The sequence below is a fragment of the Diabrotica virgifera genome, chromosome 10 (assembly GCF_917563875.1).
Source record: "Diabrotica virgifera virgifera chromosome 10, PGI_DIABVI_V3a".
Lineage (NCBI taxonomy): Eukaryota > Metazoa > Arthropoda > Insecta > Coleoptera > Chrysomelidae > Diabrotica > Diabrotica virgifera.
Genome location: NC_065452.1, coordinates 60,308,602 through 60,320,753, shown reverse-complemented (window position 1 = coordinate 60,320,753; position 12,152 = coordinate 60,308,602). Strand labels below are relative to the sequence as shown.

Here is a 12,152-nt window from a genome sequence, read left to right as displayed (position 1 = left end):
ATTCAGTTAAATTTTTATTGAAAAATGACGCAGTGGCGTCATTTTTAAGTAGATGATCCAAGAAAGAAGATGATTTGCGGTGTACACCATATCTTCGGACAGAATCATTTGAAACATATAAACCAAAAAGATTATTTTAGTTTAAGAGTTTTTGAGGTAGTGAAAAAATCGAAAAAAACAAAAAAAAAAGTGTGTTCGGTAAAGAGAAAAATGGTAATATAAACAAAAAAAATATTAAAATAAACAAAAACTCTCGACGTCACTACCTAGGAAAATATCTAAAAAAAGAAGTGTGCAAAATTTCAGAAAGATCGGTGCATTACTTTTTGAGTTATGATGTACTCCGCCTCAAAAAAACATGTTTTTCAGAAAACGTGTTTAAAAAAATGTAGTTTTGTCAATATAATACTAAGCAAATTTTTGTATATATCCATATCTCCGTCAATTTTGCTCGGATTAACTTGAAATTTTAATGGTATACTCTTGAAAGTATTTTCAATCAAATAAGCCAATAAAAAAAATCGAAAAAATTAATCAAAAATACTATACCCCCTCCCCCTTAAGATAATCCAAAAATGCTAAAAACATATTATCGCGGGCAAAAAAGGTGATGTTTTGACACAGCGTCTTCTTGTGACACGCCTGCCACTGCAGCTATGTCCCTTAGACATTCCTTGCTCTACAAGACCAATAATATTTCCCCGTTCCACGTCTGTTACCCCTCCTTCTTCTTTAAGATCCATCTTCTATCGAAGGTTGGAAACCATCATGGCAATGCAGACCCTGTTGACAGCCGCTCTAAATAGCTCTGCACTATTGTATTCGAACCATTCCCTTAAGTTCTTAAGCCAGGATGTTCTTCGTCTTCCCACACTTCGCTTTCCTCGGATTTTGCCTTACATAATAAGTTGTAATAATGAATATTTTTTCCCTCTTATCACATGTCCCAAGTACTCAAGTTTTCGTCTTTTTATAGTCAATATTATTTCCGGTTGATTTCCTATCCTTCTAGTTACTTCCACGTGTGACATTCTTTGATTCCATGATATTCGTAGGATTCTTCTGTAACACCAAAATTTAAAGGCGGCCAACTTATTCAGATGGACTTGTTTTAATGTCCACGCTTCCAAGCCAGAAAGAAGAGTAGAGAACACGTAACACCGAAGCATCCTTAGGCGTAGTTCTAACCTTATATCCCGACAACAAAGAAACTTTTTAATTGTAATGAATTTCAATACGTGTCTTAATTTCTTTGGTTTGGTCTACATTTGATGTTATCCCTGTGCTTAAGTATTTGTAGTTATCCACACTCTCAATTACAGTATCTTCACCCTTCTGTTACCCCCATATAAGGTATATTTTCGGTTTTGAACGCAAAAGTTAGTTTATTCATTTTCGTTTAATTTAAAACTAGAACAAATGATCTAAAACATACCTACCGAGCTGTATTATCTAATTGTTTTATTGGTTTGTTTATTTTCACTTGTAATTACACAAGAGCTCTAAAATTTCCGATTTGTATGCCAAGTGACAATTTGACTGTTTTAATTTCCCAATCTGGAGGGGAGGGAAATTATGTCAAATTATCACGATGGCAATACAAATCGGCAATTTTTAAGAGCTCGAGTGTAAGTCGGTAAGATCATTTCATTTTAGTGATATCTTTTGCTATTGAATATTTGATAAACCTAGAATTATATTCATGGTGTTCTCTTGAACAAGTTTTAAAACATTAATTGTCATTAATGTCACTGAATGTTTATTTTTGCGTAGCAACGAAGGACACCTGACATGCTAATTATCGCTGAAATTTTTCATTTTGTCATGTCTATTGGTCAGATTCTCTTACATGGTGACTCCATATAAGTTTGGTTGTATATTGTTACTGTTAAATTTGTTCTTACTTACCATAAGATTCAAATCTGTATTAAAATGTGTTCCATTCTGCATATGACTAATCGTTGTATTGATATTGGGAACCCTATCAATTGAACTGGCCACGGCAACACTGTAGGTACAGGTAAAGTATTTGTCTAGGGATGTATAGTCTCCGAAAATACTAAGGTCTACTCTTTGTCTTCTTTCCCAGGACACAACTCCATGTAAATCATATAGATTGTTCAAATGTTCAAACCTAGTAAACCAAATATAATTTTAGAAAGAGGAAAATTTAAAGTAAAAATTTTCAACCTAATAGAAATATTAAAAATATTGAAAAATATTAAAAATATTCCTAAAAGATATTTAATTGAAAGATTATTGGAAACTTATAGGAAAATTTAATTTATATCTTAACGTCTATGAGAGAGATGAAAAATATCCTATATCAACGAACGTTTCGACGCTTCAGAGAGTAGAGTCAACTGAAAAGTTGAGAAAAAATTTCACCTAGCTATAGTCAATCGGACTCTGAGTATAGTAGATATGTAGCAAACTATCTCAGGCACCAATTAAAAGGCACAAAAAATGTTCTGTATAGAAGAAATAAATATGGGGTCTTACCTTCCTTTTAGTTGTGTTACTTTCCAATTATCAAATGGAGTCTTTAACTCTGAAGCGATTTCTAGGTAGAGCTTACTGTTATATTCGTACAAGACATCCAAATTAATAGCAAATATTTTCTCGACATCCCAGGAGAAGCTTATTAATGTATTTAAGTGTTTGCCTAGAAAAGTTACGAAGCAGTTTTTTAGTACATTTTTAAAAATATAAGGATTTGTAATTGATTCATCATTAGGTACTTGCCAAATATCAGCAGTTATATTACATGATGTTAAATTTGAAATAATGTGAACCAAAACTTTATTGCAACCATAATACCAACGAAATCTTGATAATAGAGGGCCAGCAGATCGAAAGAGTAAAAAAGTACACTTACCCAGAAACACTTATAACAGAAAATAATAACTACACTGCAGAAATCAAAGTCAGAATCGAAAAAGCACGTTCTAATTTTATGAAAATGAAGAAGGTCCTATGTAACAAAGATTTAACATTAGCTCTTAAAGTACGCCTAACAAAATGTTACATACACAGTGTACTATACTATGGAGTGGAATCATGGACGTTAAATCTAGAGACAATGAGACTTAACGCCTTTGAAATGTGGACCTATAGAAGAATTATGAGGGTTTCCTGGGTAGATAGAGTTACGAACAATCAAGTACTGAGAAGAATAGGTAAAGAGAAGGAAGTTGAACTTACAATTAAATAAAGAAAGCTACAGTATCTCGGACAAGTGATGCGGGGAAGAACAAATTCTAGGATTGTTGATGCTTCTATTTCCACACCGGAAATCGTTCTCAAAAAATTTTATTTTATAGTTAGGTTGATTATATCTTATAAATAAAGCTCGGATCTTAGGCAAAATGCCTTTTTTTGCCTATTTTGCCTATTATAATTGATTTTTGCACTTTTTGCCTTTTTTCGTAAATTCCGCCTATTTGTGCCTTTTTTAAAAGTTCATGGTGCGACCCATGATATTATTCTATTACTAAACCATTCTATAATAAAATTTTGGGTCAATAATAAAATATCAATGGTTTGTTTATATGTATAACAGATTTCTAGGAAAATGTACCTGATCGAGACTTGAGGGTTAACTATTTGGAAATCCCAAGCTTTATTAGTTTATTATCAGTTGTACAGTCGGTTACTGTATCAGAGTTTAGTCACAAATTGCTATATTCTAGTTTAGTTTTGTTGCGTATACCGAAAAGCAAAGAACAGGTTTTAAAACCTTTTAGACATTTGTGTGAAAAGATGACATCTAAATTAAGGCTATGGATCGCACCTTATTCGGAACTTTCTCTAGAAGGAGATGGAGCATTTTGTAAGCCATGCGGCAAATCGGGTAAGTTTTATTTTTTCTCTTTTTTTCTCGTCCCACAACATAACTAAATTCTAAAGCGGTTTTAGAATTCTAATTATTTTTTTTTTAATTCTCAGATTGCAAGTAGAAAAAAGTACTTTATTGACCAGAATTGTGGAACCCCACTTCATAAACGTAATTTGGAAAAATTAAATTCCTCTAAGTTAGCCCAAATATCTCTGCGGGATAGTTTAAGCAGTTCAAAAAAAAAGGAGGAAGACGCATTTAAATTTGATTTATGCCAGAACATTCCTCTATATAAAGTTAATAACCCTATTTTTAAATGCTTTTTCGAAAAATATCTTAATAAATCCTTACCGGACGAGAGTACATTGAGAAAACATACTGTGGAAAAATGTTATGTGGAATGTATTTCAAAAATTAAGCAGGAGTTAGAGGGCAATTTTTTGTATATTATCGTGTATGAAACGACAGATGTATGCGGCAGGTATATAGCTAATTTAATGATTGGAATTTTGAATTTGAACGAAAACTTTGCGAGAAAACCTTATTTAGTTGCCGTTAAAGAATTGGAAAAAACAAACAATTTAACAATAAGTCGATTTATACAAGATAGTTTAACAAACCTCTTTTTACCCAACCCTATACCAGTGAATAAAATAGTTTTAATGCTTTCAGATGCTGCGGCATATATGTTAAAAGCTGCTGTTAATTTAAAGATTTTTTATCCTAATTTAATTCATTGCACTTGTGTAGCCCACGGGGTAAATAGAATTGCTGAAGAAATAAGAAATCTGTTTCCGTTGGTAAATAATTTTATAAATTTTATGAAAAAAGTTTTTGTAAAGGCTCCGTTGAGGGTGCAAATATATAAAGAAAGACTTCCCGGTCTCCCTTTGCCACCTAAACCAGTAATTACAAGGTGGGGAACCTGGTTCGAAGCAGTTTTTTTTTACTTTGAACACTGCAATGAAATAGAATTAGTTATGTCAGAATTTGATGATGATATTTCCGAAGCCATTCGAGAAACAAAAAAAATATTAAAAAATCCCAAATTGAAACAGGAACTCACTTATATCGATGAAAATTATAAATTAATAGTTACCACAATTACCTTATTAGAAAAACAAGAGATAAATTTATGTGCGTCAGTAAAATTAATAGATAATTTAAAGACGAAAATTAAATCGGCACCTGGAAGTAACGGTCAATTAATTTAAAAAAAAATGAAATATGTTTTCGACAAGAATGAAGGTTTTTCGTTTTTGTCTAATGTTGCTAAAGTTTTGAATGGGACATTTTCCGAGGAATTACAAATTATGCCAGATTTATTATCCGCTCTGAAATATGCTCCAATTACATCTGTCGATGTCGAACGTTCGTTTTCAATGTACAAATTAATTTTAAGTGATCGAAGACATAGCTTTAAGACCGAAAATATTGAAAAACATTTAGTTGTTTCTATTAATGATAAAATTTTAAGTGGTTATAAATAATAAGTTATATTCCTTTATTGCCTATATTTTGCCTAAATGTTAATATTCCTGCCTTTTTAAATAAAAATCTTTGCCTATATAGGCGCCTTTTTCTTCAATTTTTGTTGCCTATAAATCCGATCTTTACTTATAAACCACTTTACACTCTTATCGGCATCGACCCCATACATGTCGTCGAACTATGAACTTTCTCCAAGAAGCTAAGAAGCTACCGGATTTAAATCCTATCGAACATGTATAAGATATGATGGAAAGGAGACTGTCCACTTTGCACCATTCTCCACAGACCCTGGCACAATTAATTCACGAAGTTCAAGTTGCTTGGAACGAGGTACCACAAGCAGACATCGATCATCTTATTTTTTTAATGCCTAGACGTGTACATGAGTGTATTCAGCTACGGGATAACCAAACACTAATTTGTTTGATCATATGTTAATAAAAATTCTTGCTAACTTTATCGTTTCATTCTTGATGTAAATCTACCATGGTGTCAAAAAACTGAGTTCAAGAAATTATTCTTTTTGGGTGTAACATTTCTAACGTGTTAATTCAAATTTAATAATTATGAAGACTGGGAAACCTACTGTTCCCCAATTCAGTACAATCCCTATACCCATTTGTCTCGTTCATGTTCAACTCAATTCTTGTCTTGTTTAACAGTTCTCGCAAATGTTTCAGTGTATCATTTAGAACAATATAATTGGTATAACACTATTTTTGGAAGCCTTTCGAGTACAAATTTGACACGAAATGATACAGCACGCATCCTTATCGAAATCGATACATCATTTCATATTCTTTTGACATCAACACTGCACAACTACGCAAATATCAAACCATTTTAAAGGCGGATGCAATAATAGCGTTCGAGATTTTCCTGCCTTTGTTATTTTCACTGATTTGAAAAATTCACTGTACTGTATTGAATTCATACAAAACGTATTTTTGATACTTTACGCGATAGTAATTTACGAAGCGTTTCATTAAACTGCTCTTTAAAATGAGAAACTAATAATTCGAAATTACTCATCGCTTTTCGATATCTGAAACTTAACTGAATACTTGTAATTGTATTATTTAAGCAAGTGTGCGATAAAGTAGTATTGATGATTTAAATTAGAATATAACGATTTTTCACAAATTTATACTTTTTCAAAAACAGCTTATTTTTAATTTCGGTTCAGAGAAACATGTAGCCCCATTGAAGACGTCTGGAGAGGTCGAAACGTATGTATGGTGATGGTGGATAATCTCTGAACCAAAATGAAACATAAGCTGTTTTTTATTTTCTTTTTAGTCATATTTTGTGTACAAGGAATCAACTTTGGTTGGAATTTTCCTAGACGAATAGACGGAATGTGACTGCATACTGTAGAGTCCCTTTCTTCTCCTTTATTCGTCGTCTTCTTACCTTATAAATTGTAAAAGGCAAAGATTAAGGATGTTACCAGAAAGTGATACCTATTCAATATTTCTGAATGGGTATTTAAGGAAGCTTTAGACGGTTGTGCGAAAGGAGTATTAATAAATGGTGAATGGTTGACATTAGATATGCAGATGACACCATAGTTTTTGGCGATAATCTGAATGATTTACAGATATTAATAAATCGTATAACAGAAGTTAGCAACAGATAAGGACTAACTCTTAACATAAAAACACCAAATTTATGACAATTAATAAAAAACCAGTTAAACGCTCAACTTACAATCAACCAACAGAATATCGAAAGAGTTGAGCAATATACATATCTGGGCACGAATTTAAATAGCCAATGGGACCACTCAACAGAAATTAAACAGCGAATAATAAAAGCGAAAGCAGCATATCTTAGAATGAGACCCATTTTCAACAGTCGAGACATACCATTAAAAACAAAATACCGTCTGTTGAAAATGCTACATATTCACAGTTCTGCTCTACGGAATGGAAGCTTGGACACTAACTGTTGCATCTATGAATCGGCTCGAAGCTTTCGAAATGTGGTGTTATAAGCGCATCTTACGTATATCCTGGGTTGACCGAATTACTAATGTGGAAGTCCTCCGTAGAATGGGGAAAGAGTGTGAAATTCTCATAACCACCAAAACAAAAAAAATTAGAATATCTAGGACATATAATGAGAAATAAAGAACGTTACGGCCTTCTCCAACTGATTCTCCAAGGGAAGGTAAATGGTAAAAGAGGACCGGGAAGAAGACGCATTTCCTGGCTTCAAAATTTACGGAAGTGGTATAACACGACTACCACTGAACTGTTCCGCGCTGCGGTAAACAAAGTCAAGATAGCCATGATGATCGCCAACATCCGGAACGGATAGACACTTTAAGAAGAAGACCAAAAGTGGTTCCAAGAGAAATTTCAGATGTATTGTTTAGATCTCGAACTTCTCATTTCTCTTACGTTGTTGTTTTTGTTATGTTTCTCTTATTGTTAATTTGAATATGATTGTTTTTATTTAAAATTCAGTATTGTACTGAACGCATGCTCAAAAGATAGATAGTGAAAATAAATTTGGCCTACACATGGACGCAACCTGTACTCCGTTGAGTGTGGGTTATTTGGCAGGATTGAGGAATTTTGTATCTTTTGTATCTTACCACAAACAAGAAAAGATATTGCAAGCCGCGGAAATGAGATGTTTAAGAAAATTCGTGGGAGCTAGGAGAACTGATAAAAGACGTAGCGAAGATATCAGAAGAAAATTAAAAGTAAGGAAAGTGTAAGATATTTTAATAAATCCCCTTTTAAATTTGTTATTTTCATGCTGAAAAACAGTGGCATTGTCATAGTCCATGGAATGACCTGTGGAATAGACGTGTTTAGCTAAATACACAAATTTTGACTGTTTTTATTGTGGTTATTTATCAGTTTAACCACCACAAATTAATAAGTAAATAATGGATTTTCGCAATTATCTCTATTTTTGGATTATTTTGATATTTTAACAGTGATAATAGAGCTCTAAATATTTAATTGTCTTTTTAATCATACATTTGTAATAAATACATGAAAATGAAACTAAAAGCATTGCTATTTTATATCAAAATTTGGTTATGCGAATAGACATAATATTTGAAGTTTATGGGCTTTATTTATTTTGTTTATATGTATTTTCCATTGGAAAAACATAAAAGTGACCGGATAAAACAAGAAACCATTACTGCCCTACTCGTTTTCCATCTAATTTGGCTAAAACGTTAAACATTTCCAATAAAACTAGCTTTATTCAGTTTCAGAGTTTAAACGCAACCTACATAATACTATTACGAATATAATATACAGAATAACAAGACACACTGAGGACAACTCTGTTGGATCACTATTATATTCTATTTTGTTTTTGAAACTATTTCTTGCTTATTACATTTAATTGAACATCATTTTTTTTATAAGTTACGGCTTAACTAAAATTAAACAAACCTGATCTGCTCCTCAACTCAGAATACCTAAGATAATAAAAATGCTTCGCATGATCCAAAGGGCCAAAAAGGAGACTCCATTATAGTGGACAAGTAACATCGATAATACAAAACACAACAAGAAATTAGCGTAACAAAAGTGGCTGCAACGAAATGACCCAGATGATAGACGAACATATGCAAGATCAAAAAGAGAAGTGAAAAATCTAATAACTAAAGCAATAACTTTATCCTTGGAAAGTAAATGCGAAGAGCTCAACAAATATATAGGGTCAACAACATAAAAAAAAGCATGAAAATCGGAAAAAAACCTGAGAACAAACACAAAATAAACGAGTAGAATAGATTTAATAGAAGAAAGATCTTGGATCGAACATTATTCACAACTTCTGACTGGAAAAGATCTCAATTCATAAATACCATTATAACAATATATAGAGTAGAATACGATGAAGACGAAGGAATAACAGTATAGGACGTTGAAGATGCAATACAAACTTTAAAAAATCGAAAAGCGTGCGGACCACAAGGTATACCGAACAAATAGTAAAACGCAGTCCACAAAACTATTAAGGAAAGTTTTAAACGAAACTACTTAAAAATATTTTCGCAACTCACCACGACATCACCATAAAACAGTATAGGATCAGAACCAATATCGAATTAAAGGCACTCTACAATGACGCCCCCCATATTGTCCAAGAAATCAAATCACAGCGACTAAGATGGGCAGGCCACGTGCACAGACTTCATAACGAGAGACTTGTAAGACTGGTATGGGAGGAGATTCCTACAGGCAAAAGACCACTCGGATGCCCCAGAATGCGATGGAAAGATAACACCCAAGCAGATCTCCGGAAAATGAACATTCCATTTGACCCTAGGTTGATGGAAGACCGAAAAAATTGGAAAAAGTTGTACAGTCAGCCAAGACCTACCTAGGGTTGTAACGCTACGTGATGATGATTACCGGAGTATTACGGGAATTATTTGCGTTTATTTACTTACCATCTATTAGAAATTTATAATCGCCTCTAATACCTCGACCTGGGTAAGTAATAATAAAGTTCGCAGTATAGTCGAAAGCAGCATTTTTCTTGTAGTTGGCAGTTATCATAATCTTCTGACTGGCATCTCTATTAGAATCCCAATTCATTTCAAACTCTAAGGTTTTGTCATAAGGTTTATTATTCACGTATACCGAAAATACAATATCTCGTAATCTGAAATAAGAAAATATATTATAGAGAGATATCACGACAGAGATGGTAGTAGTATAAAAGAAACTACAGTAGGAAAATGAAAGAATACCCATGAACGAACATATAAAACACGCTGTATTTTCCTGTCACCGTGTCAGACCAAAGATTGGCCAGCGCAAGTACATGTAATAATTATTGTTACATGTACTTGCACTGGAAAATTTTCTTTGTGACACGGTGACTGGAAAATACAGCGTGTTTTATATGTTCGTTCATGGGTATTCTTTCATTTTTCCGACTGTATCAGACATTATCTAGAAATAAGCTATAAAACACGAATTTTTAAAGCTACTTCAGTAATGATTAAAACTGCTTGAGCATCGACAATAATAGACAAGAAGAACCACAGAAACAAATAGGGCCGAAAATAATAATGTGCGAATTAGAATAGGCAATTAGAAGTGCAAAGTCCGCAAAAGCAATAGGCCCAAATCATATAACCACTGAGCTTATTAAATGCATTGACCAAGAAACACAACGTATATAAAACAGGAGTAGTACCTCAGAATTGGTTGCTGTCCACTTTTGTAACACTACCAAAGTCATTACATGCGACATAATGCTCTCAGTACAGAACAATTTCCTTAATAAACCACACACACTTAAGATATTCCTTAAAAGAATACATGGAAGACTTGACAAAAAAAAATAGAAGAAGATATTAATGACACCCAGTTTGGATTCAGAGGAGGACTAGGAACAAAATAGGCTCTGTTCGCTTTTAACGTTTTCACGCAAAGACGACTAGATATGAACCAGGATCTCTACGTCTGCTTTATAGATTATCAAAAGGCTTTCGAGAGAGTACGACATCAGAAACTCGTAGAACTTTTAAAAGAAAAAGAAGGTGGATAGTCGGAGTATACGAGTTATGGTCAATCTTTACTGGAATCAAAAAGCAAAGGCCAGAATCGAAAATTTTGAAACAGAAAATATAGAAATCAAAAAAGGTGTTAGACAGGGTCGCTTGTGATCCCCATTGTTATTGAATTTATACAGCGAAGCTATTTTTAATGAAGCAATATCAAAGGAAGAACAGGGTATATCAATATACGGAAAAATCTTGAACAACATAAGATTCGCAGATGACACCGCTATTTTTGCAGACAGTCTAGAAGCACTACAACGATTAGTAAATAGATTACATCAAGTCAGTATAAAATATGGATCTCAAGTTTATGATTATTTCTTAGCAACATACAGTATGAAGGAAGTAGAAAGAGTGAATATCTACAAATATCTGGGAACATGGGTAAATGAAAACAATGACCAAGGTTGAGAAATCAGGACACGCATTAAAATTGCAAGACATGCATTTATAAATATGAAAAACATGTTTGTTAATGGAGACCTTCTTCTGGAGCTGAGGATAAGAGCCTTAAGATGCTACGTTTTCTCGACTTTGAAGATACGAAGTAAAAGTAGATAATAAAAGAAGTTGGAAGCATTTGAAATGTATTGCTATAGATGAATTTTGAATATACCATGGATCCAACGAGTTACAAATGCAGAAGTGTGAAGAAGGCTACAAAAGGATTGCGAGGTCATAAAAACATCAAAACAAGAAAGCTGGAATATTTAGGCTACATTATGAGGGGTGTGAAATATGAGATATTAAGGCTCATAATGCAAGGTAAAATTAAGGGTAAAAGATCTATAGGAAGACGAAGAATTTCCTGACTGAGAAACCTATAGTTATAGGTATAGTTGGAGCTGAGTAGATCTTTTCATAGCAGCCGCCAATAAGGTACGGATAGCTATGATGATAGCCAACCTCCGATAGAAGTAACTACAAGAAGGATAAGGGACCGTTCAAGTATTACGTAACGCAGGTGGGGGGGGGTTCAAAAATCTTCAAAAACTGCGTTACGCAATAGTTAAACGCCCATTAGAGTGCGTTACGTAGGGGGGGAGGGGGGTCTAAGAGCTTATTACTCCTTTATAGGTACTCTCCACTCAAACATAACCTGTAAAAAGGGCATTTATACAGGTTTTTTAGAATTTTTGAATAGAATTGGCAAAATATTATTTATAATTCGTATTCTAGAATTGAAGGAGAAATTAATGACACGTAATTTGGTTTCCGTAATAATCTTGGAACAAGAGAGGCACTATTCTGCGGCAGGTGCTGGTTCAG

General features: G+C 33.3%; 1 protein-coding gene across 1 annotated transcript in view; it reads right to left on the bottom strand.

The window, feature by feature from the left end:
* The window catches only part of LOC114337267 (uncharacterized), a 721,645-nt gene that overhangs the window by 612,105 nt on the left and 97,388 nt on the right, over window positions 1-12,152 (bottom strand). The window contains exons 19-21 of the mRNA XM_050641250.1: window positions 9,762-9,976; window positions 2,503-2,665; window positions 1,909-2,134 (exon numbers count right to left, since the gene is read on the bottom strand). Coding sequence (XP_050497207.1) covers window positions 1,909-2,134; window positions 2,503-2,665; window positions 9,762-9,976 — 604 coding nt within the window. The remainder of the gene's footprint in view (window positions 1-1,908; window positions 2,135-2,502; window positions 2,666-9,761; window positions 9,977-12,152) is intronic.